Source organism: Phascolarctos cinereus, unplaced genomic scaffold (genome assembly GCF_003287225.1).
Source record: "Phascolarctos cinereus isolate Bilbo 61053 unplaced genomic scaffold, phaCin_HiC Scaffold_2;HRSCAF=192, whole genome shotgun sequence".
NCBI lineage: Eukaryota > Metazoa > Chordata > Mammalia > Diprotodontia > Phascolarctidae > Phascolarctos > Phascolarctos cinereus.
Genome location: NW_027555625.1, coordinates 51,728,185 through 51,755,974, shown reverse-complemented (window position 1 = coordinate 51,755,974; position 27,790 = coordinate 51,728,185). Strand labels below are relative to the sequence as shown.

Here is a 27,790-nt window from a genome sequence, read left to right as displayed (position 1 = left end):
TGCTGCTACAGAAGTGAAGTATATTGGTGTGCACCAGCCCTCCCTTTGCTTTGACCTCTCCCCTTACTGGAGCTCTGGGTTAAAGGGCAGGAACCATTCAATCACTTCTCTCCAGCGCAGTTCCCGCGCTACAAAGGCCCTCCCTTTCCTCCTCCCTCCGACCTAGAGGAGAAACTCCCCAGTCCCGAGAGGCGGGAGGCGGGACTGGGTGGGGGCGGGGCAGAGGCTCTTCCAGGAAGCCTGGGATTGGCCTGCGTCGGTGTCCACTTCCTAGTCCCCCCGGCCGAGCGCACGCCGCGGAGGCGGGGCATCGCCGGAAGGGGCGGGACGGCGCGCAGTGGCGCGAAACCCAGCTGCGGCTTCCGTTTGGAACGTTGTGTATCCTTTTGTATCCTCGGCTGTGCTCCCGGCGTTCCATCCGCGGTCCCCCGCCTGCGCTCGCAATGGCGCAGCGCAGAGTCACCGACTTCTTCTCCTTGCGCAAGGGCTCGCGGGCCGGAGCCTCGGCTCTCCGCGGCCCCTTGAAGCTCCGCGGGAGCCCGGCCAAGCCGGAGGGGCCCCTGGGCCCCGGGGCGCGCGCCCGGCCCCGAGTGGTCTCCCCGCGCACCCCGGCCCTGGCCTCCGGCAGTTCGGCCCCCGCGCCGACGGGCACCCCGAGCGGCAGCGGCAGGAAGCGCAGCCGCCAGGCCTCGGACCTGGACCAGGAGGCGGAGGCCCCCCCGGTGCGGCGCGCGGCCCGGAGGAGGCTGGTGCTTTCCGCCGACCCCGAGACCCCGGAGGTCACGGTGAGCGATTCCCCAAGGGGTCATCAGAACCGGGCATTGTGGTTACAGCAGTCCCCGGTTCCAAGTCGGCTGTAGCTCAGTTACCTTCTCCAGCTACTTAACAGCACCTGGCATACAGCAGGCGCTTAATACATGCTTCTTGCTTGAGCGCCTGCAAAATGGAAATGCTGACAGTGCCTGCGGAGCTTGCAGGATTGGGTGTAGGACCGAATGAGGTCACTGATAAAGAGGCTCTACGTCCTCCCCACTAACTTATTTTAAAGATGGGGAAGAAGTTCCCCGGGCTACACCCTGTGGGTGGAGTGTCAGAGCCTGAGGGGGATTGAGCGCCGGGCTTCCGGCTCAGCTTTGGGGGGGTGGTTGGGCTGAGCGTGGGGAGGGGCCAGCAGCAGGGGTGACCTCGGAAGGCCACCCCCTGGCTTAGTACTGAGTCCTGGTTAGGCACTGGCCTTCCACTCAGGGGGTTCTCGATTCGAATCCCCCACGGACAGCGTCACCGCTCAGTGACTCTTGGGCTCCTCATTTACAAAAGTAGGAGTTGGACCCTGGGATCTTTTACGGGGCCTTTCCAGCTGGAAATCTATAGAGATCTTAGGTTATGCACAGATAGGAAAGTCAAGGGGACTAGGTAGGTATCCACCCCCAAAGGACTGACCTGGAAGCTTTGCCGCAGCCCCGGGGGCTTTAGAAGGACAGTCCCCTGGTCTCATCCTCCGCCCAGAGCTAGGAGCGAAGGGGCCAAGTGCCTGTAGAGCGATAGGGTTCCACTTTCTCATTCCTCTGCTTGCCGGGTTGATTTAAAGACAGTTGTTCGCTGGGTGGGTTTGTCAGGAGGGCAGTGGGCCTCCTCCCCAGCCAGGGAGGTCTCCACTTGGAGGCTGGATCGAAGGACAAGTGGTCACTTGTTAAGGATTTGCAGAATGGATTTCTCTTTGGGGCGGTTTGTCCCAGAGGATATCTGAGGTTTTTCTAATTCAGTTTTGGAATGTTAAAGCTGGAAGTGATTTCTGGGGATCATCTTAACCGCAGGGGCTTACACTGATGCAGTGCTTTCTGCAGGACAAGACTGGGCACAAATGTCATTATCTCCATTTGACACATGAAGAAACTGAGACCCAGAGAGGGGAGGTTACTAGACCATGATGGCACAGTAGTAGTGATGGCGTCAAGACCAAGACCTCGGCCTCCTGATTCGCCCGTCCAGTGTTGTTAAAAGTTATTATCATACTACAGTTTTTCTCTTAAGTAAAAATATAATAAAATTGAAGAGCTAAATATATGAACCGGGAGAGTGGTGGAAGGGGTGATTGATCCAAGGACATGGTCTCTAAGGCCTTTCCCAGCACCTAACTTTCTGAATATGTGCTTTTGCCTCTCACCGTTCTTACAAATGGGTGAATGGATTTCTTGGGTTCAGTAGGAAGCCTTTGACCTTGTGTAAGGGAAAGGTGGGCTACTTCCTGCATTTATTCAGCAGACTTTAAGCACCCAGCACAGTTGGGAACCCTGCTAGACTGAAACCAGACATGTCGAGATGTCGGTCCAGGACTCCTCTCTTCAGCAGCTGTCCATCCTCAAGCAGCTGCTGTCTGTGAGAGGCTGTATACTCATGAATACAAAGAGGGCTCAGACAGAAGCTCTCAGGAAGAGCAGGATTGAGGTCCCAGCTCTGCTATTTCTTGAGTGATTTGGGGTGTAGCACCACATCTTTCTCAGCCTCAGTTTTCTTAATGGGGATACAAATCATCCTATAGAGTTGTTGTGAGCTTGGAATGAGATAATGTATGTGACAGGCCTTATAACCCATAAAGCATTATCTGAGGGTGAGCTGTTATTTTCTCTAATTGGTCACATCATGCGCTTGGTGTGACCTAAGGTTCTTGAGGTCAGGGTCCATCACTCCTTTACTGCTGTCTTAGGTTCTAGGGGGAGGGCTTCATAAATGTTTGCTTCCAGAATGCACCTGGCTGTGACCTTGAAGGCAGAGAGATGCTCAGATACCGACCTTGACTTTTCATTTTTTGTCCCTCATACAGGTTTCTAGCTCATGTTCATCCACTTCCCCCTCTCTGGGGAAGGAGGTAAAGACTGTTCCCTTCTCCCCAGCCTCAAAACCCAGCCCGGATTCCCCAGAAGTCATCGTAAGTAAATCCCTGCAGAGATGAATATTGTCGGTGTACCTGGTCCTCAGCCCTGGTAGCTTAATCCTGCCTGTCCTGGACCTTAGGCCCAGGAAGGGAATAGAACTGGTCTGTGAAAAGGTGCCACGTTGCACTTTACTTTCCATTCGAGACACACTCCTGAAAGACTGCTCAGGCTGACATCAGATACCTGGGCTGTGCCTGTGGCCTTGCACATGGCATCTAATCCCCTTCTGAAACTAAGTTGTTTCATATGTAAAATGAGAATATTAATACCTATAACGGCCTGGGTATTGCTGAGATAACACCTGGAAAAGTATTTTGTGAATTACGTAGTGCTTTGTCTGTGTGAGATATTATTTAATAAAAATCTGTTTAAACTGGGGGAACCACTTGTTTCGAGGAGCCCTTTATTTTTGGTTTTTGTTTTTTTTTTAAAAAGTAAATAATCCTTTTACAAAATAAGGAATGCCCTCCACTGATTTTGTCTAAATTTGAATTTTTACATATGGGGTTTGCCTCTCTGCTTAGCCATCTGTCTGTACAAAGCTGCTCCATAAGGGAGAGTTTCTGGGGGTCTTGGTGCCTGGGCTGGGCATCCCTTCTCACTCTCCTTCCTACCCCTTAGGGCCACTCAAAGCCAGACCTTGCTGAGCTCAAGTCCCGCCTGCAGAAGGTTCGGGAGCTGACCCACAGAGCCGCACCCCTCACCTCCACCCCAAATGCCAGCGTCAGCCTCAGAAACCGACTGCAGCGTGCCCGGGAGCTGGGGGCCCAGATCCAGGCTAGGACTTCTGCTGGCGAGAAGGAAAGTGAAGAGCCAGGTCCCCAGGAGGTGGGAGACCCCACAGCAGCACCATGGTGAGAGCCTGGTAGGGAGGGGAGGGGGGAACAAGAGCCTGAGAGGCCTAACATGCCCCCAAACCATGAACCCGGCAATATTCTCCCTGCTTCTGATGATACAGGAAGAAAGAATCTGAGGCTTTGTCAGTCTGCAGGGATAGACGTCCATGGCGGTGGCCTTAGTGCCCAGTTGAGCATTCCCACTTAGCATTCTTTTTTTCCCCCCCAAAATACAGGGTATCTGTCCCAAAAGTCTTAGTGAAGTTTTAAGCCATTAAAAACGTTAACAGCTATTTTAATAAGTTACTTTAATAATTTAATGAAAAAACATTTTTAATTTTACAAAACTTTGATAGCTTCATAAAATTAAAAATGTTTAAATGAAATTTGAATTTCGTTTATATAAACTATATTTAAATACTAAATTTAGTTTAAATTTTAAATAAATTTTAAAGTGGTGTTTTAGTAAACTAGTAAAGCTTTTTTCATTAAAATTTCTATTTTAATTCAATTCTGTTTTAATTTAAATATATTAAATTAAATTTAAATATAAATAATTTAATTTAAACAAAATCTAATTAAGAATTTAAATTAAATTTTTTAAAAATGTAACTTAAATATAAATTTGAATAGGAATGAAATTTAAATAAATAAAAATATAAAATTTTAAATTAAATATGAATAATTTAAATATATAATTTAAATAAAAATGTATATGTATTTATATGTAACATTTATATATTTCTAAATATGTATTTATAAGTAATGTATTTATATATATAATAAGCATACTTAATAAATTTACTTCAAATTTTAATTAAAAAGATGTTTAAGTTAAAGATTTTTTTAAAGATCTTTTAGCAAGCTAGTAAAGCTTTAGCGGCTTGAAATTGCATTAAGATTTTTGGGACAGCTTGTTTTTATTGCTGTCTTTTGTTTTCACATGGCCTAGATGTTCTCCCCCCCCATCCCTCCCTCTCCCTCTCCCAGAGAGCCATTCCTTGTAATAAAGAATTTTTTTTTTAAGAGAAAAAGAAAATCAGTAAATCCAGTGAACCCACTGAAAAACCTCTTGACATTTAATGCAGTGTCTACACCTGGGGAAGGAGGGGCTTTTCCTCTTGTCTTTTTCTTGGGGCCCACTTGTGCTTTGCACTTTAGCAGCCCCTGTTTGGCCTGCTTCACAGGTGTCGTCCTTTCCAGCGTCTGCAGCCTGTTTTTCTGACTCAGCTTCCATCACTTTGTCTCATTTTTGGAGATCTTCCTGGGCTTGTCTGTGTTTCTAATGGCCCAGGACACTGCCCCTTCACCTTCCTCGGGCTCTGAGGGATTTTAGGGGTACGTCTAGTCCTGCTCCTTACCACCATGGTTCATCCTCACAGCTCACATTTCACTAATTATGATATTCACTATTAGAGCACCAGGTTTGTGAAGCCTTTTCCTGTCCATAAACCAGTGATGAAGGTAAATGTGATTATTAGTGTCCACATGTGCCGTGAGAAGATTCCACGCTCGTAGCAGGGGAACTGACTTACCCATAAACTACACAGCTAGAAAGTGTAAGGACCAGGACTGGAACCCAGGCTTCTGACTCTGATAGCCCTGTTCTGCGGTATATATACAATTAGAGCTGGGACTGTTGACCCAGAGGTTTATGACCCTTTTTTTTCAATAGTATTTTATTTTTTCCCCCAATAGTATATAAGAATAGTTTTAACATTTAAAAACATTTTTGGAGTTTTCAGTTCACCGTCTCCTTCTTTTCCTTCCTGTTCCCTGATACAGTAAGCAATCTGATCTAAGTTATACATGTACACTCATGTAAAATGTATTTCCATATTAGGTATATGATCATTTGAAAAAAAACTATGGATCACAGTTGGTTTGGGGGTAACTTGATCTGGACTGGCCAAAGATCGGTAGAACTATTTGGCATTTTCAGGAGGCTGGGCTGGGTCTGGGGAGGTCAGGCCCACTAAGGAGTTATGGGTGGCCCAGATCTCTGGACCTTTCTGAAGTCCCTGAACTGGCTTCTTAGGCCCGTGGCCCAGGCTGCACTTCTAGGATTGGGCCGGGACCAGGCTAGCCTTTTAGGGTAGGAGAGGGGAAGGCAGTTCCTGTGTGTCTGACCCTTCTCAGGCTAACAGTCTGGTTTGCTTTCGCCCAGTACGTCAAAGGTCCCTGCACCTGCCTATGAGCGGTTCCACACCCTCGCCCAGGCCGGCCCCCCCGGGCCTCACGCTGCCCTACAAGTACAAGGTCTTGGCCGAGATGTTCCGCAGCATGGACACCATCGTGGGCATGCTCTTCAATCGCTCCGAGATGGTGACTTTTGCCAAGGTCAAACAGGGCGTCCAGGACATGATGCGCAAGTGAGTCTCGTCAGGGTGTTAGGAGGAGGGATCCTCGGGCTGGGGCCCAGCATCCACCCTGGTGCTCAGCCACCACCAAAATAATCTTCTGTTTTCCTTCTGCCTTCTCTCCCTTCTGGACCTAGAAGCTTCGCCTGGAGGAGCCACAGAGGCAGCCTTCATGTAATCATTACACACACACACACACACACACACACACACACACATACACACACACGAGAGAGAGAGAGAGAGAGAGAAGGGGGGGGTGCTCATTATCATTAATAGTGGCAGTGGCATCTAATAAAAAGGGAATGAACACTTATTAAGCACCTACTATGTGCCAGGCACACATTAAGTGCTTTGTAAATATCTCAGTTGTATCATTTCATAATTGCTAGCATTTCTATGGCGCTTTGAGGCTTGCAAAGGAATTTGTATGTGTTATCTCGTTTAATCCTCACAACCTCGTGAGGTAGGTACTGCTATTCCCATTTCACAGGTGAGGAAACTGAGGCAGACAGGTGAGTTGATTTGCCCAGGGTCACACAGCTAGGAAGAGCCTGCTCAGGCTCCTCTGACTCCAGGTCAGGGGACGTTTGGCTGTCTGTTTGCTCTGTTGTCCTGGCTGAGACCAGAGGTGTTTTGGTCCCATGGTTAACACCAAGGTGGGTTCTCTTCTGAAGCTCTTTTGGCACATAGGTGGGGGCTGGTTGCTGCCTAGAATGGCTCGGGGACTTGGTGATTCTCAGGTGCCAGGCCTCTCCCTCACCCCGTGCCCCGTGCTTGTCTTTGCCAGGAGGTTTGAGGAACGAAACGTGGGGCAGATCAAGACCGTCTACCCAGCGTCATACCGCTTCCGGCAGGAGCGGAACATCCCCACGTTTAACGACAGCGTGAAGCGATCGGACTATCAGCTCACCATCGAGCCTGTGCTGGAGCGAGGTGGGTGAGCCTCGGGGGGAGAACGAGAATGGTGGGGAGCCTGTGTCCTTGAAGCTCCAGAGCCGAGGCTTGACCCCAGGCCACCCCAGAAGCTGGTGCCTTGGGGCGAGCCGGCGTCCTGACTCTGTGCCCGTGCGTTTCCCCGGCACTGCCCTAGCCTCTTTGCAGCTGTTCACTCAGAAGTGAGCATTCCTGGATCAGGGCAGTGGGGACTTCCTCGATGTGGGTCATTGTGGCCTGTAGTGAGCAGGGGGTCTGACTGGGGCAGGAGCCAGTGTGGTTGGAGTGGTGGAGGGGGGTTGCGGCTTGGGGCTAAGGGGCTGCCAAGTGATGGGATGTGGCTTATCTTCCCAGAGGAGGGTGGCGAGGGGGCTGCCCAGCTGTCAGCCTCCTGCCTTCTGCAGCGCCGGCACACCTTCAGCAGGAACTTGGTGAACCTGGTCAAGGAACACCACAAGGTGAGCAGGGAGGGCGGGCAAGGACGGCTGAGGCCATCTTGCCCAACCTTGTTTGACGTGACACACGCGCAGAGAAGGGACACGCAGCTGCGAGCGGCCACACGGGGATTGGAACCAGGGTCTTTGGACTCTCAGACCTCTGGTGCAGACCCTTGGCCAGGACTCTCTCAGTGACTCTGTCTTTTCTGTCTAGAGGCCTTGTGGGGCCTGAGGATAACTTGGGTCACGACCCAAGGTGACGGACTTGGGGTCCTTAGAGACAGATGTGGTGCAAAGGGGATGGATGAATGAGGGCTACGGGTACCCAGGCTAGAGGTGTCCTGGGGGCAGAGATCTAGGAGAACAGTGTTTAACCCTCAGGTCATTGGCTTGGGGAGGGCGTGAAGCATAGAGTTAGAACCAGGATAGCTCTAGGACAGTGGTGTCGCCCAGATGGAAATGGGGGCCACTCATCCATACCCCAAATCCCTGGGGGCTAGCCACATAGTGACTGAGTTCTAACATGTAATGTTATCTGTGTCTTACTATGATTTATTTATCTTGTTAAATATTTCCTAGTTACATTTTAGTCTGGTTCTGGTCTAAGAGATTGCCTGTCTCTCTTCTCACCTTTTCCACCCTACCCTTTGTTTAGCAGAGAGCCAGCAAGCTTCTCTGAGACCTTTCCTTCTTTCTTTCCTTCCTTCCCTCCCTCCCTCTCTCTCTCTCTCTCTCTCTCTCCTTTCCTTCCTTCCCTCCCTCCCTTCCTTTCTCCCCCCTCCCTCCTTCCTTCCTTCCCTCTCTCCCTCCCTTCCTTCTCTTTCCTCCCTCCTTCCTTCCCTCCCTCCCTCCCTTCCTTTCTCCCCCCTCCCTCCTTCCTTCCTTCCCTCTCTCCCTCCCTTCCTTCTCTTTCCTCCCTCCTTCCTTCCCTCCCTCCCTTCCTTCTCTCTCTCCCTCCCTTTCTCCCCTCCCTTCCTCCTTCCTTCCTTCCTGTGTGCCAGGCAAAGAGACAAGGTCTCCAGAGGCATCTCCCACACAGGGGTTGAGCTAGGCCTGGCACCCAGCTCTGCTGCCTGGTAGGTCATTGTCCACAGTTCCAGGCTCCTCATGTTGACGTGGACCCCTAAGCAGAGAAGGGTCATCTGGCTCGCAGCCCTTCATCTGCCCCCTGCAGTATGGCAGTTCTCAGTTGTATTTCTCACCAGTGGGTCTGTGTTTGCGTTGAGCCACCCTCATTTTTTTCTTTTTTAACTTTTCACTGTGAGAATTTATTTTTACATGGCTTCTGCATTTCCCCCCATCGCTGTCCTCTTCATCTTCACAAAGAACAGCCATGGCATTATAGAGGATCCTTCCCACAATGCCCAGCGATGGGAAAGACTCTTCGTGTAATACGTTGCAATGGGATGGTGCCATTAAGACCAACAGATGTGAGGAAGGACAGGGGGAGAGACCTCGATGCAGTAAGGCCCAGGGAAAACAGAACCAGGAGAATGGAGGTCAGTCGAGGCAAGCCAGACCAAGGGGCTGTCCAGAGGCTGCACCTGTGACTGTGTGGTTGGAGGAATTGCCACTGATTCTGATGCCAAGCTTTGATCCAAAAGCAGGGGTGTAGAGGCAGCTAGGTGGTGCAGTGCATAGCGCACCAGCCCTGGAGACAGGAGGACCTGAGTTCAAATCTGGCTACAGACACTTGACAGTTATTAGTTTGTGTGACCCTGGGCAAGTCACTTAACCCCAATTGCCTTGCAACACCCCCCCCAAAAAAAGGTAGAGGTGTAATAAAAGTGAAGGGAACACAGAATGGGATTGTGGGGGCACCTGGGATTGAGGTGAGCAGATTTGGGGGAAGGCAGAGCCAGACTCTGTTCTGTGTGGCAGCAGCATTTCCCTTCCCACCAGATCCTCCCCATCCCCTGGCCGTATCACATCTGATTGCCATCGGCACGGCTCTCATTCAGGCCTTCTTGTCTGGTCCCGCTGACTCAGCATGATGTGTTTGCACGTGGCTGGTTAGAGGTCGTGCTTCAGTGTCTAGGAGTATCTGTCATTCCCCCTCCTCAGGCCCCTTGACTGATCTGTGGCTACCCAAGTGACTGGTTTGGAGGGGGTTTGGCCCCAGCATCAGGCTCCTGGGGGCCTGGCTGCTCTTGTCGGGCTGGGCGCTGGTCTCACTTCCTGTTCATTTCCTCCAAGGTTTTCCTCGCCTCCCTGAGCCCGCCGCTGGTGGTACCAGAAGACCAGCTAACCAGGTGGCACCCCAAATTTAACGTGGATGAGGTGCCGGACATCGTCCCTGCCGAGCTGCCGAAGCCGCCTCACACAGACAAGGTCACAACTGCGCAGGAGATGCTGGCCAGAGCTCGGACGATGCTGACGCCAAAGGTGAGGGTGTGGCCCTCTGGGGCTTGTCCCACGTGGGCCCAGGGGATGGAGAGAAGTGATGGCTGAAGTGGGGGGGTGTTAATCATCTTCCTAGTGGAATCAGATATATCCTAGGAATAATGTGTGTGTATCTCTGTCTGTTTTTACTTATGTACACAGATGGAAAAGGCCTTGGCCAATCTGGCTCTGAAAACAGCTGACAGCAGCAGCCCTGCCTCACCTGGTCTCAGCAGCCCCCCTAAATCAGGGTCACCTGGCTTCAGCAGCACCCCCAAACCAGGGTCACCCGGTCTTAGCAGCCCCCTGAAACTAGCTTCTCCATCCAGCTCCCCCAGTGCCCTGAAGGGCGTCTCCCAGGCGCTGCTGGAGCGGGTGAGTAGTAAACTGAGGGCGCGGGTGGTGAGGAGGAGGGGACCCGGGCATCATCCAGGCCCCACGTGCCTGACTGCTTGCCTCCTTCCCTCCCCTCCAAAGATCCGCGCCAAGGAAACTCAAAAACTGCAGGCAATGATGACCCGCAGACCTCAGCAGGAGGAACGGCTGCTGGTGCTGTCCAGGCTGCCCGAGCTGGCGCGCATCCTTCGGAGCGTCTTTGTGGCCGAGAAGAAGCCAGCGCTGACCATGGAGATGACCTGTGCCAGGATGGTCAGCAGCTACCGCTCATCCATGCCGCCTGGTACGTGGGTCACCCTCGATGGAGGCCGCCAGGGGGTGGGGAGGTTGCTGTGGGGCTTTCTAAAAACGGGGTCAGATCCCATTTTGTGCAGCAGGCCCTTCTCCGGCCCGGCTGTGCTTAATAAAAGTTTGAGCAGGTAGGGGGCGCCATAGTGCATAGAGTGCCCGGTCTGGAGTCAGGAAGATGCATCTCTTTGAATTCTAATCTGGCCTCAGAAACTTCCTAGCTGTGTGACCCTGGGCAAGTCACTGAACCCCGTTTGCCTCAGTTTCCTCATCTGTCAAGTGAACTGGAGAAGGAAATGTCAAACCACTCCAATATCTTTGCCAAGAAAACCCTGCATGGGTACATGGAGTCAGACACCCCTGGACAACCAAAAGTAAATACTGATTGACCACCCGATGGAGGCCCTAACCTCTTCCCGTGTGTGTAATTTACTCCTTACTTGGGAGCAGTTCTGCACCTAGTAGGAATTTGGAATCATGGGGCAGAGGTCTGATTGGCCATACTTGGGGGAAAAAAGTCTTTTCCCCATGGACCTGGCTTTAAAAGGCTAGTTAGTGTTCTTTTCCTTGGTGGTGTTTACTTAGAGGCCTGGTGGTTTTCTTCACACCAGACTGGCTTCAGGGGAAGTTGTCTCTGTCCTGGGGGCTGGGAAACGAGGGGACTCGTGAGTCATCTGCTGCTAGGCCTTGCCTCTGGCAGGGGCTGGGGACTCATGCTGTGTGCCTCCTGTCCTCAGGGGAGATGGAGAAGCACCTGCAGGTCCTCGCAGAGCTGCTTCCCGACTGGCTCAGTCTCCACCACATCAGGACGGACACCTACCTGAGGCTGGACAAGTCTGTGGACCTGGGTCACATTTCAGAGAGACTTGTTAGGATTACCCAAGAGGAGGAGAAGCTGTAATGCAGGCCCTTCCTGGAAGACTGGGCTGGACTCTGAGCACTGTTTAAATAACTGAAGGCTGTGGGTAAAGGGTGTAAGGGGCCTGTGTGTCTGCGTGTGTGTAAGGAGATGGAATGATGACGCTTTTAAAAACACTAAATCCCAAAGTGTGACCTTTCTACGTTTTATCCCCCACTGGAAAATAAAGATTCCTTGTAGATGCAGGATGTGTGATCAGACATCTTGCCCTAATCTCTGCAGCCCCTAGAGGCCCTGACTGTCCTCACTGCCTCCCCCCTGGGCTTGGGACAAGTGGCCAAAGGTCTGATTTATACCCGGCTTGCTGTGTGGCTGGGCTTTTGGCCTCCCTCGTAACCCACTGCTGGAGTACCTGTATACCACCACTCAGCAAGTGGCCAGTCGCAAAAACCCAGGTGTCTGCTTTGCTGGGTGGTGTTGAACTTTTATTTCTGTTTGTTGAATGCTAAGTCTCTTGGTGGAGCGTCTCTGAGCGGCTGTGTTCTACCTGGTGTCAGCTTGGGCCTGAAGAAAGACAGCTGCCTGGCATTTATTAGTAAATGATTTAATCACTGGATACAGCTAGCCTCACAGCAGAGACAAGGCTGCCCCGCAGACATTCTGGTCTTAATTCCAGTTACAGGGCTCCCGTTCTGTCACCTCTCTAAAGGAGGCCTGGCCAGTTCTTTCCTTTGTACAGTGGTCCTTCAGGGCCCTAGGTGCTTTGTCCCTTAGCCAGTCAGGGAGTCTTAGGCCGTGACATGAGGGATTGTACGTTGTATATGCACAGTAAAAACGAATAAAAACATGTAAAGAGATCCAGAGTTAAGCCTTGAGTGGTCTCACTGATCTGCCTAGGCCCCCTGGGGGCCGATATGGCACCAAGTGGGATGAATTCCACCTGCTGGGGTTGTGGACAAGCGGAGCAGAAGCTGAGATCTGGAAAGTAAGTACGGCTTTTACTGTATTACAGTCGGAGATGATGCCCCACAGCCCATGCCCCCACCATACTCCATCTGGGTCAAGAACTCTCCTCTAGAGATATCACTCAACCTGGGGCAGAGAGGTTGAGGTTACACGACCAGTACAGGTCAGAGGCCTGCTACCTGTCAAGTACACTTGAGTTGGTTGGCCAGGAAACTAACCCACTCAACTGTATGCCAGATTCTAAACCACAAAGGCAACTTTCCATTCGCACCAACTTAAGGGAGAAGAGTATCCTTGGCTGTGGAAGCAGGTGAGGCACTGCCCAGGTGTGCCCTCTAGAAAGCAGAGCCCTTCTCTGGGAGCTGATCTGTACCCTCCAAGCAGGGAGGTGGGGGGAGTCAGGAGTGACAAGTGGCACACAGCTGGTGGTGGGGCACAAAGGGGCCAAAATGGCACCTGCTGCCCTCCTCAGGTGAGGGGGGTGAGTGGCCACGTGTAGGACAGATGGGAGAACGGCAGGCCCTCTGGAGCTCTCTGCTCGTCTGAAGAGGAGGTGCCCCCAAGATGATGAGCTGGTTCGCATTTCCATCTGCAGAGCTGTCCAGGGGGAGGCACTTGGCAACCCGGGTCCAAGTCCAGATCTCCCGACTGTGAATGAAAACCTGTCTGTGGCCTCAGCTGGTGGGGAAGGTGCTGACGGCAGCCTGGCCTCAGTCATAGTGCAGCAGGGAGAAGAAGGGCACAGGAGCCAGCTTCTCCCTCCCCTTCAGGGACATCAGCTCCACCACGGCCAGGCCCTCCAGCACCTCGGCCTTCAGACTCTGCAGCAGCTTGCAGGCTGCCCCCATGGTACCTGCGGGCAACAACCCGGTCAGGACGCTCTGGGGGCTGCGGCGGGTGCCCCAAGGACGGCAGGGCCCCCACTACCTGTCCTATCTCATCAGAGACCCTCCCCCAAACCCTGCACCTAGGGAACTCCCAGGGAGGAAGCTCCTTCCACTTAGTCTTAGAGGCGCCTCAAGCAGGGCTCAAACCCAAACAGAAACAGGGCCCACTGGACCATACGCAGAAGGATGCCTGCAGCCACATATTGGCATTTTTTTTTTTTTTGCTTTTTGGTGAGGCAATCAGCATTAAGTGACTTGCCCAGGGTGTTAAGTGTCTGAGGCTGGATTTGAACTCAGGTCCTTCTGAGTCCAAGGCCAGAGCTCTATTCAGTGTGCCACCTAGCCGCTCCCTGGCTTAGTTTTAAAATGCAATATTTTCTGTCTTATTGCATTCGGTTTTTGGTAAATATTTCCCAAGGACATTTTAATCTGGTTCTAGCTGTGTCTGATACGCACTTCTGGCTGATACATTTAGGGTCACACAGAGAGAAGGCTGTGTTGGGCAGGACTGGAACCTAGATCTTTCTGGATTCTTTCCTCATTAAGATGTGAGCTCCTTCAGGCAGGGAATGTCTCTGCCTTTCTCTGTATCCCTGTGCTTAGCACAGAGCGAGCACATGACAAAATATTATTCACTGACTGACTGTCCAATACGCCTCATGTTTTACAGAGGAGGGCACTGAGGCTCAGTGAGGCGGGCTGGTGTGCCCAGCCCCACAGACAGTCGGTATCCTGGGCAAAGGTCATCCCCTGGTGCCCAGGTGTCGGCTGGGCGTGGCACCTGCGAGCAGCCTGTCTGACGCTGGGCCCTGAGGGAAAGGCAGGGGTGCCTGAGGAGCCCTCCCTGCACTAGGCATCACGGGGGTGAGGAAGACTTAGGGCCTGGTGTTCCCAGGGAAAGGCCGGGGTCGATGCCTGAGGCTCACCATGGGTGGCCCGGTTTGGCTTGGCCACAGACAGAACCAGAGTGATGCCAGGAGGGGCATCGAGTCGACCCTGCCTTCAGGCGGAGAGACTGGAGGGCGCTGGGCAGGGGTGTCATTTACTTGGATCGACAACTTCTGGAGAGTGAAGCTGGCTTCTAAGGGCTTTTGGGAGGGTAAGCTCCACAACACTCTCCTGATAGGGAGATCCTGCTGGATCTCCCCCATGCGTCCTGCCTGCATCCTGCCTGCACATGGCCATCTGCATGCTGTCTCAGACCCCCGTCAGACTGGGTGCTCTTTCTGCCCATTTTCTTATTTCCACCACTTAGCACCGTGCCTGGCACATAGGAGGCATCTTATAAATGCCTGCTGACATACAGCAGCTAGTAAGCTGAGCCTTCTGGGCCGACTGAGGGGACCATGATCCCCTTTCATCCCTTGCTCGATATGGGCAGCTTGCTGGCGAAATAGAGCAAGTGCTGGGCCTGGAGTTAGGAAGACCCAAGTTCAAATCCAGCCTCACTGGCTGTGTGACCCTGGGCAGGTCATTTAGTTTCTCTCAGCCTCAGTTTCCTCACCTGTAAAATGGAGCTATTCGTGCTCCTCCCTCAGAGGGTTGTTATGAAGCTTGAAAGATCGCCCATGTAAGGTGCCATACCAACGTCACTCGTCCAGGGCTAACTGCAGCTGCCTGGTCCGAAGGCCCACCCTCACTACCGTCCAGACCCCATTACCTCCGGTGGCCATCAGGTCGTCCACGATCACCACCGTCTGGCCGGGCTCTAGGGCATCTTCCTGGATCTCCAGCTGTGCCTGAAGAACGAAACCTCGGGTCACTGGATGCACAACAAAGCCCACCTGAGAGGCGACTAAGGCGAGTTCGAAGAACCCGTCCAGGCCATCCAGATTACAGGCAGCCACCTGGATGGAGTCAGGAAGACTGGGGTTCAAATCCCACCCCAGACCCTCCCTGGCTGCGTGACCCTGGTCAAGTCACGGCACCTGTCGGCCTCAGTTTCCTCATCTGTAAAATGGGAAAATAACAGCACCTCCCCTTCAGGGTTGTTGTAAAGGTAAAATAAGATACGTAAAGCATTATGTAAATGTCAGTTTTTATCATCAGATTTTTTCTCATGATCCCACAGCTCTCAGCAGCCACTGTCTGTAGGTGAAAACGTTTTAGAACCATTTGGGGACCTCCCTGCCACACTGGGCCTTTCCCTGCCCATTCTGGGCCCGCGTCTGAACAGCAGAAATGAAGAGCACCAAGTAAAAGCAAGATGAGAGGCCATCAGAGCTAACACCGAGCTGGTAAAATGGGCACAGAGCCCCCCCCCACCTGGCAGCAGGACCCAGCCCTCCCCTGCCACCTCTCCAGGAGGTATGTGAGGTGAGCTCATGGCAAAGGGAGGGTCATCTGGTGGGTGCTGCTGGCATTCTTCTGTTTTCAACTAAAAATGCCTTTGGCTTTTCCATGACATTCACTTCCAAACGTTTCTGAACTTTTTTAATCTCTTCACTCCCAGACCCCCCAGAGCCTGCTCCACTTGACTTAACTCTTTCACTGCTGGACACTAGGCAGGGTCTCTCCCCACTGGTGGCTGTCCTTAGTCACTCACTCCATCCAGGGCCGTACTTTACTGCAGGTCCCTACAGTCTAATCACTGCCCAGAATACCCCACCTCCCACCAGCCATGTCGCCAGTCCTTGAACCATGATCAAAGTGGCTGTCACTGCTCCTGGAAAGGAACTGTGACTCGGTTTCCCTAGGCTTCCAGTTCTCCTCCCTCAGATTTCTAAACCCAAATATCTCCCTATGAGAATGAGCCCATGCACCTCCCTCCCCATCTCCTACCCGGTGAACCTCGTATGTCCCATCAAGACCACTGACCACGTCTGACAACATCTGCACCTTTCCCTGCCCCTGGTTCCCCACGTCTGCAGAACATTTTCTCATCTCCTCTAGGACCAAGGTTGGCCATGATAATTACACACATGCAGATCTGTTTTGCTCTTCTTCTCATTCACACTGTTAGGATCATTGTGAATGGTTCTTTGGGATCAGCTGTGAAGGAGAGTTCCCATCCAGGGATGTGGCAGCCTTCAGAAAGCTCCACTGGATCTGACAGCAATGGGATTAGGACCAAAAATGTACTGTATTGGGTCCTGGTTCCAACACTAACTTAGCTGGGTGACCAAGGACACAGAGACCTGGGCCTTAGCCTCCTGTCTCTAAAACAAGGGCCTTGGGCTAGATGTGATTATGCTTTTTTCATGATTTTTGCCTGTGGGCTAACCACCAATTAAAATCCATTTAAAATGAAAGCTGATCAGTTTTGTTATCCTTAAAATCAGAGGGCTGAGGGGCAGCTAGGTAGTGCAGTGGATAGAGCACCGGCCCTGAAGTCAGGAGGACCTGAGTTCAAATCCAAATACTTGACACTTACTAGCTGTGTGACCCTGGGCAAGTCACTTAACCCTAATTGTCTAAAAAAAAAAATCGGAGAGTTGGGCTAGGTGACCCCCAGAAGCCCTCACAGCTGTGGACCAGCCATCCTTTGGTTTCAAATGGCAGACTGGACCTACAAATGACCCCAACCTGCATCCCACTTGACCTTTAAGGTACATCAAGTTTGGTTAAAACCAGTTCACTCTTCTCAAAGATTTTGTGGCACAGAGACCTTTTTTTTGTTATAATTAACTCCAACAAGCCAATGAGGAATCTGGGGGCCTCCAGACTTTGTCACCAGGCTCCCTCTGCCCCTTCTCCCTTGGCCAGCTCCTCTTGAAGCTAAGAGCACAGACCAGCCATGCCTCACTGTGACCTTCTCCCCCATCTTTCATACCAACCTTCTCTCTCCTCATCTTCCTGTTAGAGTGTAAGTTCCCTGGGGGCAGGGACTATCCTTTTTGCTTGCAGGGGTATCCCCAGTGCTTGGCACACGGTAAGTGCCCAGTAAGTGCTCTTTGACTTGACGTGGAAGGCCAGTCTGATGAGCTGAAAGGAAGCCCGCGGACGAGCTGAAAGGAAGCTCATGGATGAGCTGTGCCAGAAACTCCTACAGAAAGGCAACACTGAGCTGCCTGATGCTTAGAGAGGAAGAGGTAAGGATTTAGAGCTGACCCCTGCAGGTCATCTTGCCCAACCCCCTCACTTCACTCGAGGAAGCCGAGGCCCAGATGAGGAAAGCGACCTGCCTAAGGTGGCCGAGTTGGGATTGAAGACCAAGCTTTCTGACTTTGAATCCGGAATTCTTTCCAACACATCACACTGCTAATGTATCAACTGTATCCTGCTGGTCCAGAAGGTGTTGTCCTACCCCCCCCCCCCCAGCACTAACTCACCTGGCCATATTCCAGGGAGTAACTGGAGGACACTGTGGGCCCTGGAAGCTTCCCTTGCTTTCGAATGAGCACAAACCCTATCCCGAGCTTCTGGGCCAGAGAGGGACCAAACAGGAAACCTCGAGCATCCAAACCTGGGGGAGGAAAATCAGGCATGTTTAACACTGGGGAAAAAAGGCAGAGAGTGGGATGGGGACAAGGGAGGAGGGCCACGGGCCTCGAAACTAGAGGCCAAAAAAAGGTTTCCTCACCTGTGGTGCCCCCATCACTGTACCTCTGGGAGACCCAAGGACAGAAATTCAATAGTCTTTGTTCACAAGGATTCAGAATGTTCTGGGGGAGGGCACCATCCATGCAGGAGTAGATACAGAATATATAAGACAGTCATAAAGGCAGGTAATCGGGGCCGGGGGAGGGCAGCAGGGATCAGGCAAAACCAGTTCAGTACTGGAGTTCAGTACTTTGTCCATGCCTTTTCTTACAAATCTCTGAAGTCTTCAGATTCCCGTCCCAGTCAGTTTCTGAATGGTTGGACTAGTTCACACCTCCCCCAGCAGTGTGTACCTACCACCTTCCTCTTTGATTGTTCCTTCCCATTATCCTCCACCATCCACCATCTTTAATCATTCCCACTGACTTTCCACCATCTTTGAAGGCTCCCACCGATTGTCCACCACGCACCATCTTTGATGGCTCCCACCGATTGTCCACCACGCACCATCTTTGATGGCTCCCACCGACTGTCCACCACGCACCATCTTTGATGGCTCCCACCGACTGTCCACCATCCACCATCTTTGAAGGCTCCCACCGACTGTCCACCATCCACCATCTTTGATGGCTCCCACCGACTGTCCACCACGCACCATCTTTGATGGCTCCCACCGACTGTCCACCACGCACCATCTTTGTTGGCTCCCACCGATTGTCTACCACGCACCATCTTTGAAGGCTCTCACCGATTGTCCACCATGCACCGTCTTTGAAGGCTCTCACCGATTGTCCACCATGTACCGTCTTTGATGGCTCCCACCGATTGTCCACCATCCACCATCTTTGATGGCTCCCACCGATTGTCCACCACGCACCATCTTTGTTGGCTCCCACCGATTGTCCACCACGCACCATCTTTGAAGGCTCTCACCGATTGTCCACCATGCACCGTCTTTGATGGCTCCCACCGATTGTCCACCATCCACCGTCTTTGAAGGCTCTCACCGATTGTCCACCATGCACCGTCTTTGATGGCTCCCACCGATTGTCCACCATCCACCATCTTTGAAGGCTCTCACCGATTGTCCACCATCCACCGTCTTTGATGGCAGAGAGTGGGATGGGGACACTGAGTGTCCACCATCCATCATCTTTGAAGGCTCTCACCGATTGTCCACCATGCACCATCTTTGATGGCTCCAACTGATTGTCCACCATGCACCATCTTTGATGGTTCCCATTGATTGTCCACCATCCACCATCTTTGAAGGCTCTCACCAATTGTCCACTGTCACAATTGGATGAGTGTTCAGTGGAACTCGGGTTTGTATTTTTTCCTTATTGGTGATTTGGGACATTTTATCATAAACTCATTGGTAACTTGAAACTTTTTAAAAAGTATTTATTCACATCCTTTGACTACTAACTATTTAGGAAACAGCTCCTGACCTCGTTATTGGTTTGTGTCAGTGCTGTCTGCTGGACATCTCCATGGGATGTCCTGGAGGCGTTCCAAACTCAGCATGTCTGAAACAGAATGTCCCCTCCTTGCCCACAAACCCTTTCCTATTTCTGCTGAAATCCTTCCAGTCATCCAGGTTGCAGAGTAATCCTCAGTTCACTCTTCCCCCCACTGCCCCATCTCACTGGTGGCCAGGTCTTAATGCTTCTTTCTCCACAATATCTCTCCTGTCCAGCTCCCCTTGCTCAAGGCCATTTTGAGCGGGCCTCCCTGCTCTCCCTCCTTTGTGCCTTTGCACCGGCTGTCTCCCGTGCCTGGAGTCCCCTCTTCTCACTGTTGCCTCTCAGGATCCCTGGCTTCCTTCAGAGTAGAGTTTGAGATCTGCCTCCCACACAGAAGCCTGATCCCTGCTGCCCTCCCCCGGCCCCGATTACCTGCCTTTATGACTGTCTTATATATTCTGTATCTACTCCTGCATGGATGGTGCCCTCCCCCAGAATGTTCTGAATCCTTGTGAACAAAGACTATTGAATTTCTGTCCTTGGGTCTCCCAGAGATACAGTGATGGGGGCACCACAGGTGAGGAAACCTTTTTTTGGCCTCTAGTTTCAAGGCCCATGTCCCTCTTCCCTTGTCCCCATCCCACTCTCTGCACCTGTGTGATTTCAGGCAGGTCATTCTGTGAACTCTCTGCACCTCAATTTCCTCATTTGTGTGTGCAACTGAAATTAAGTGACTTGCCAAGTCACACAGCTAGTAGTGTTCTGTATTTGAGGCCAGATTTGAACTCAGGTCTTCCTGACTCCAGGGCCGGTGCTCTATCCACCGTGCCATCTAGCTGCCCTGGTTTCCTCATCTGTCACACGAGGAGGCTAGATTAAGGTCCCGATCCCATGATCCCACGAGGCAGAATATGGACAAGGATCATAAGAATGCAAATGAAAGGAATGGGACCTTGTTAAAACGTAAGGATTGTTTGGAAAAATCCAAAGTAAGGCAAGCTTCCCAGATGATCATTTGTACTGAAGCGTGTGCGTGTTTATGATCATGTACATAATAAAAATGAAATGTAATTAAAGATGGCAGAAGGAAGCCAAACTTTGTGTAATCATCATAATCTTGGTCTCGGGGAACAGAGAATGAAACATGCCTGCCTCTTGCCAGAGGAAGGGATTATGGGGCAGAATGTTCCATGCACTGTCCCACATAACTGCTGTTTTTCCTTTGTCACAAGAGAGGGTTCAAGGGAGGCTTTGGCCCCTCCTGTCTGGAAACAATTTGTGAGGCAAATACAAAAGGAATCAAGAAAACTGGTTTTTAACAATGTAAATGTATTCACATGACTCTTGGTTGGCTGATCTAAGAACTGTCAAAGCCCTTCTCGTGTTTGGGACATTAAGCATCCACTCCATGCCAGGCACTGTTTGTTTTTCCCTGTGACCCGGGGGATCAGACTTCCCTTAGCATAGTAGCAGGAAATAGTTGTTATTGGTTCTCTGACCTAAATGACACCAGGAGGGTGACGTCCTGACTTAAGCTAGGCAGGGCTGTGCAGAATCACCAGCCTCACTTCATCCTCCGCAGCCATCTGGGTCCGGCGGCCAGATATGGATCAGGACGACTGGAGATGGCCCAGGCCTCAGTGGGGAACCTTGGCCTTTTCAAACTAAGATCTTTCCCAGGTCTCAGTTTGACTGAGGCAAGGGCCATTCAGTGATTAAAGGCTAGGTAGGAAATGCAAAAAGAATGGCCTCTTTTACCTAGTCAAAAAAAATCAATCTGGGAGAGGAAGAGCCTCAGGGTGTCTGGCCAGAAGGGAAACAACTGCTATTTATATTCACTCCGAGCCATCACAGCCCAAACAGTGACCCAGTGAGGTTTGGGTAGGCCAATAAATAAATACATATTGACTGACTGCAAAGACATTTCTTAGTCCCAATTTTCAGGAGGTACCCTGCTTTAGGCCTTCTCCAGCCTACGCCATACAACCTCCCCCCACCCCACTCCTCCTGGGGAAATCTCCTGCTGCCAGAATGAATGGCCTGGTTCTAAATCTCCTCAGCAGCCTCTGCCCCCCTGGCTGAGGGAGGTCCAGGGGTTCCAGAGCCTCTATTTTAAGGAGGAGGCGGCACGGTCTTCTCCCCATTTCCCACCAGCTAAGCCCCATTACCTTCTCCCCTCACGTCCCCCATCGGGTGGTAGGATCCTTGAGGACAGGGACAGCCACTGTTTTTATTTGTATCTCAAGCCCAGCCAGACTGAAGTAGGCATGCAGGTAGATAGGTCCACCCCTCCCACCCTTCACTCACCAGCAATATAATCAATCTTCGTCTTGTGATTTTCTTTTAAGTGATCGGCCAAAAGTTCAATAGAAGCCCTGAAGGCATCTGGGTCCTTTAGCAAAGGAGTGATGTCCCTAAGATAGAAAGAACGGGGATTGGTAACTGCATGCCCATGACATTGAGGCACAACACCCAGCCAGCCCAGACAAAGGGGCCTCCCAGGCCAGCCCCCTAGCAGAGACTTGGAAGGACACGCAGGAAGAATGCCCCCTGGCCTCTGGAGAGCCCTGGCAAAGCAGGCCACCATCGACTCCTCCCAAGCGCCCCCCCCCCCCCCCCCCCCCCCCCGTTAGCAGGTGGACATCATGATTCCATTTTACTGTTGGGGAGCCTTTGCTCAAGGTCACAGGCTACAGCACCAGGCCTAAACCTGCTTACCACTAACACAGGTGTTTCTAGCACTCCATGGGTGGGCTTTGGATGCCATCTGTGACCCACTTTGTAGATTCATCTAACAAGGGTAAAGACTTAAAGGAGTAGTTATTGTCTCCTTGGGGGTGGGGGACACAAAGGCAAGTCAAAGTGTCCCCGCCCTCTGGAAACTGCAGTCTCGAAGGGATGACTAGGACAGGTACAACGACGCAGCTATTTAACTGGTGGTGATTCTGAGGTCTCCCCACCATGTTCCTCTAAGACAAGAGGGCTGCCAGGGGCACCAGTGGGGCGGTGTCCTCCATCTATGGGGGAGGCACCATGCCGCTGAACAATTCTGCACAAACAAGCCAGAGACATGATAACAGAGGGAATCCACAGTGGGAAGGCCTGGCATTAAGGGGGATCAGGCAAGGCTTCCTGGAGAAGGTGGGATCTTAGCTGGAGAAAGACAGATCTAGGCGGTTGTAAGCTATTGACACAACTAACTAAAAAGAGATTCCCAACGGTGGGGCGCTCATTTTCCTTAACTATCAAAGGACAAGGTTGGCTAGGTCCCTTCTGCCCCCAAACCTAGCATGCTGTAATTTACACCTGGGGGAAGGGAGGTGGGGCAGGGGTCAGGAGGCAGGCTAATACTGGACACTCACTCAGTGAGGGCTCCGCCCAAGTTAAGGTCGGGGGAACCTTCGAAGGGTAAAGGGCACTCCGGTACAAGAGAGGACCCCAGTCTGGGGAAATGTGAGTAAGCTGCTAGGCAGGAGCGCAGAAAGGGAGGGGACTGGGGGCGGGGCCACTCCACTGGGGTCATCTGCACCAAAGGATGGGGGCTGGGGGCGGGCCAGAGGACCTCGGGGGCCACTTCATTAGGGTCACCTGCACCCGCAGGCTAGCTCACTCGCACGTACGCACGCAGAGTCTGCGGGCTCCACCCCTGGTCCAGCCCTCTCAGCCTATAGGGTGGGTGAGGGGAGGGCCAGGGGGCGAGGTGACCGCGGCCACTCAGGAAGCGAGCAGCAGCACGGTGAGCGGAGCGGAGCACACCAGGAGCCTCCGCGGGGGGCACTGTCAAGGACCCCTCACCCACCCACCCCGGCTCCAACAGACCCACTTGGGGATTACGCAGGGACGCTGGGCTGCGGCTCTCCAGTCGGGGAGGGGGGGACACACCTGGGTTCTAATTCCACTCTGCTGGTTAATGTTTATGTGCCCGTAGGCACGTGGCCACCCCTCTCTGGACCTCAGTTTCCCCCTCTGCAAACTTAAATCTGTGAAATCATTCCAGGAAGTAGAGGGCTGGGGGGCTTCTGGGAGGCGAGGTCCCAGGTTCGAATCCCCACGGCGCAGCACCGAGCAGATCACTGGCGGCGATGCCTTCACCCAGCCCGGACCCTCCAACCCCGCTGCCCTCGCCCCCAGCCCCCAGCCCTAGCCCTCACCGGAATAGGATGCCGGGCTTGGGGAAGTCGGGGAAGCTCCGGACCCGCCGGGCCACGAGCTGCAACTGGGACTCTGCCATGCCGGCTCCTCGTTGACTGCGCAGGCGCGGGAAAGGGCCGGGGAGAGGGAAGGAGGCCCCGCCCCCTTCCCCAGCCGAGGCCGAGGCTGCTTTCGAACGTTCGCTCTTTGGCGGCTAGGTGGCGCTGTGGTCTACCGCCGCAATGGGACTGCCCCTGGGACGGGCGCTTCCCTCTCCCAGCCCCGGGGCTCCCCATCTGTAAAATGGGACAATAACGATAACAATATCAACGAAGAAAAACGTTATAGCTAGCATTACATAACGCCCACTGTTTGTCCGGAGCTTTAATAACAGCACCTACTATGTTCCAGGCACTATAATAATAACTAGCATTTATATAGCACCTCCTGTGTGATGGGAACCATAGTGATAATCTTATGTTATATATAATAACATAATATTATACTATGTGCCAGGTGCTTTCATAATATACATCACAATGACAGCTAATATTTACATAGCACCTACTGTGTGACAGGAACGATAAGAATTATATTATCTAGCATTTACATAGCACCTACTATGTTCAGGAGCTTGAATAATAATAACAGCTAGCCTTTAAAAGCACCTACTTTGTGACAGGCACTTTAATAACAATAGCTAGCATTTATATTGCACCTGTTCTGTACCAAGCGCTTCAATAATAATGATGATGCTAATAACAGCTAACATTTACGTGCTATGTGTCAAGCACTGAACTACGCATTTGTTGAAATTATCATTTCACTTGATCCTCACAACAACCCTGTGAAGTAGGTACTAGTATTCTGTCTTATAGCTGAGGAAACTCAGGAAGTGACTTACCCAGGGTCACTCAGCTAGATAAGTGTCTGAGGCCCCTAGCCAAGTTGTTTGCTAACACATTTTGGAAAACCTTAATGAGCCATGTAAACGCTAGCCATGATGACGACAGGAGATGTGCAGTAAAGGCTTGATGGAATGGATTGCTGGATCTGGTCTCAATGCCTTTGCTTTACAGATGAGGAAACTGAGGCCCCCTTGCTCGAGGGCACACACACACACAGTCGATAAGCAGAAGAGCCAGGCTGAATTCCCACGTTCTTTCTGTACTGACTCTGTTTGTTCAGCAAGGACAAAGCTTCAACATGAAAGTTTCGGGGCACCTCCCATGTTCTTGGCCCTTTTGGGGGAGATAAAGGTGACTGTTAAATGATCCTTGCGCTCCTAAGGGAGTAGGGAGGATTAAGATATGTAGGGAAAGAGCTTTGTCTTCCTTGTACAGGGAGCTCAGATCCCCCTGGCTACAGGTACCAGGGAAAGCTTCTTAGAGGAAGGGGCACTTGAAGGCTGGCACAGATGAGGCTAGCAGCATTCCAGGTGTAGACTCTGTCTGGAGCATAGAGTACACAGAAGGAGGTAAGGCTAGGTTTAGGAATGTGGCCCTGCAGCCTCGAGGCTACATGTGGCCTTCTAGGACCTTGGGGCAGCCTTTTGATAGAGTCCAAGTTTGACAGAACAAATCCTTTTATTAAAGGGACTTGTTCTGTGAAGTTTGGATTTAGTCAAAGGGCCACACTTGAGGGCCTAGAGGGCCACACATGGCCTCAAGGCTGCAGGTTCCCCACCCCTGAACCCTTGGAGAGGATTCTTTCTGCTCCGCGTTGGCAACCCTATTTTCATTGACTCAAACATTTATTAATCACCTACTATGTTACTATCTGTGTGACCTTGGGCAAATCACTGAATCTTCCCTGGCACCCATTTCCTCAACTATAAAATGGGGGGCAGGAGAAACGGGCCAGATGGCCGCTGAGGTCCCTCCCAACCCAAAATCTGGGGTGTTGTGCTGCCATAGGTGCTGTCAAAAATCAAATGATCCCAGCCTTCAAGGAGCTGACATTCTAATTTAGGCGTGAGGGAGGTGTGAGGGAGAAATCCAGCATGTGCATAGAGAATTATATTCAAAGTAATTGTTGGAAAAGGAGGCTACTAAGAACTGGGAAGGACTGGAGGGATGTGGGCTGAATCTTGAAGGAAGCTGGACTCTAAGAGGTAGAGTTATGGGGAGACAGGAAGGGATTGCCTGCCCAAAGACATGAAGACAGATGGCATGTCCAGGTTAGCCAGAGGCCAGCTTACCTGGAACAGAAGAGTTCATAAAGGGAAATAATGAGAGCTAAACTGTAGAGGGCCTTAAAAGACGGGTTGAGGGGTTCCCTCTGAAATCCCTGTTCTATTTTTCAATAGTTTTTTATTTTTCCCTCCCAATTACATGTGAAGACAATTTTTAGAATTTGAGTTCCAAACTTTTCTCCCTCTCTCCTCTCCCCTCTTTCTAAAATGGTAGGCAATTTGATACAGGTTATACATGTGCTATCGTGTAAAAAACATATTTCCATATTAGTCACAGTTGTGAAAGAAAAAACAGATCAAAAGGGGGAAAAACACAAAAAAGAATAAAGTAAGTGAAAAATATGCTTCACCCGCATTCAGAATCCATCAGTTCTTTATCTGGTTGTGGACGGCGTTTTCCTCCGTGAGTTCTTTGTTCTTGTCTTGGACTGTTGTGTTGCTGAGAAGGGCTGATCATCACACCATGTTGCTGACACTGTGTATACTGTTTCCCTGGTTCTGCTCATTTCACTTTGCATCAGTTCGTACAAGTCTTTCCAGGCTTTTCTGATTTTCTTATAGCACAATAGTATTCCATTATATTCATGTACTACAGCTTGTTCAGCCATTCCCCAATTGATGGGCATCCCCTTAATTTCCAATATTTTGCCACCACAAAAAGGGCTGCTATAAATATTTTTGCACATGTAGGTCCTTGCCCCTTTTTTATGATCTCTTTGGGATACAGACCTAGAAGTGGTATTGCTGGGTCAAAGGATATGCCCAGTTTGGTTGCCCTTTGGGCATAGTTCCAAATTGCTCTTCAGAATGGTTGGATCAGTTCACAACTCCACCAACAATGCATTAGTGTCCCAATTTTCCTGCATCCTTTCCAATATTTATTATTTTTTTTTGTCATATTAGCCAATTGGATAGGTGTGAGGTGGTACCTCAGAGTTGTTTTAATTGGCATTTCCCTAATAAAAAATTATTTAGAGCACTTCTTCACATGCCTATAGATAGTTTTGACTTCTTCATCTGAAAACTGTTCATATCTGACCATCTGTCAATTGGGGAATGGCTTGTATTCTTATAAATTTGACTCAGTTCTCTATACATTTGAGAAATGAGGTCTTTATCAGAGACACTTGATATAAAAATTGCTTCCCAGATTTCTGCTTTCCTTCTAATTTTGGTTGCATTGCTTTTGTTTGTATGAAAGCTTTTGTAAAATATAATCAAAATTATTTATTTCACATCTCGTAATTCTCTCTATCTACTGTTTGGTCATGAATTCATTCCTTCCCCATAGATCTGACAAGTAGACTATTCCTTGCTCTTCTAATTTGCTTATGGTGTCACCCTTTATGTCTAAATAATGTACCCATTTTGACCTTTTGTTGACATACGGTTGTGAGATATTGGTCTATACCTGGTTTGCGTCCTCTTGTTTTCCAGTTTTCCTGGCACTTTTTGGCAAATAGTGGGTTCTTATTGTACCATAGGTAGGGTCTTTCAGCTTATCAAACACTAAGTTACTATAGTCATTGACCACTGTGTCTCATGTACCTAATCTATTCCACTGATTCACCACTCTTTCTTGGCCAATACTAGAGAGTTTTGATGATTACTACTTTATTATATAGTTTGAGATCTGGTATCACTAGGCCACCTTCCCTTGTATTTTTATTCCCATTAATTCTTGACCTTTTATTCTTCCAAATAATTTTTTTTGTTACTTTTTCTAGCTCTATCAAGTAATTTTTTGGTAGTTTGACTGGTATGGCACCAAATAAGTAAATTAGTTTAGGCAGAATTCTCATTTTTATTGCATTGGCTTGGCCTACCCATAAGCAATTGATAATTTTTTCAATTATTTAGATCTGACTTTGTGTGAAAAGTGTTTTGTAATTGTGTTCACATAGTTCCTGGCTTTGTCTTGGCAGGTAGACTCCTAAGTATTTTATATTGCTTGCAGTTATTTTAAATGGAATTTCTCTTTCTATCTCTTGCTGCTGGGCTTTGTTGGTCATATAAAGAAATGCTGATGATGTAGGTATAAGTAAGATCTTATATCTTGCAACTTTTTATTAAAGTTATTTCAAGTAGTTTTTTAGCTGATTTTCTAGGTTTCTCTAAGTATACCATCATACCATCTACAAAAAGTGAAAGTTTTGTTTCCTCATTGCCTGTTCTAATTCTTTTGATTTCTTTTTCTTCTCTTACTGCTATATAGCAAACATTTCTAGTACTATATT

At 50.5% G+C, this 27,790-nt stretch overlaps 2 protein-coding genes across 3 annotated transcripts; one reads left to right on the top strand and one right to left on the bottom strand.

The window, feature by feature from the left end:
* Positions 1-344: 344 nt before the first annotated feature.
* CDT1 (chromatin licensing and DNA replication factor 1) lies at positions 345-12,295 on the top strand. Its single transcript, XM_020989470.2, is given in 11 exon segments — positions 345-785; positions 2,822-2,926; positions 3,555-3,787; positions 5,937-5,988; positions 5,990-6,141; positions 6,920-7,065; positions 7,420-7,523; positions 9,699-9,887; positions 10,047-10,259; positions 10,362-10,563; positions 11,306-12,295. Coding segments are annotated over 11 exon segments (1,902 nt in total). The 5' UTR covers positions 345-443; the 3' UTR covers positions 11,470-12,295.
* Positions 6,136-23,652, bottom strand: APRT (adenine phosphoribosyltransferase). 2 transcript variants are annotated; one of them, XM_078149381.1, is made up of 5 exons: positions 23,380-23,652; positions 21,536-21,642; positions 17,552-17,685; positions 14,941-15,019; positions 6,136-6,297 (listed from the first exon to the last, which is right to left on the bottom strand). In XM_078149381.1, exons 1-5 carry the CDS (start codon positions 23,457-23,459, stop codon positions 6,263-6,265), a joined length of 435 nt encoding a protein of 144 aa, XP_078005507.1. In that variant the 5' UTR covers positions 23,460-23,652; the 3' UTR covers positions 6,136-6,262. The 2 variants fall into 2 exon arrangements, with proteins under 2 accessions (XP_078005507.1, XP_020844814.1); XM_020989155.2 differs by lacking the exon at positions 6,136-6,297 and adding an exon at positions 12,405-13,246.
* Between the last annotated feature and the right edge of the window lie 4,138 nt (positions 23,653-27,790).

Bases quoted from the DNA above. Each gene is read 5' to 3' on its own strand.
- APRT (XM_020989155.2), bottom strand. From the start codon at position 23,459: ATGGCAGAGTCCCAGTTGCAGCTCGTGGCCCGGCGGGTCCGGAGCTTC. The intron at 17,686-21,535 runs GTGAGTGAAGGG...TTCCTCCCCCAG, and splicing joins GAAGATTGATTATATTGCTG to GTTTGGATGCTCGAGGTTTC. The intron at 13,247-14,940 runs GTAATGGGGTCT...TGTTGCCCGCAG, and splicing joins CGACCTGATGGCCACCGGAG to GTACCATGGGGGCAGCCTGC.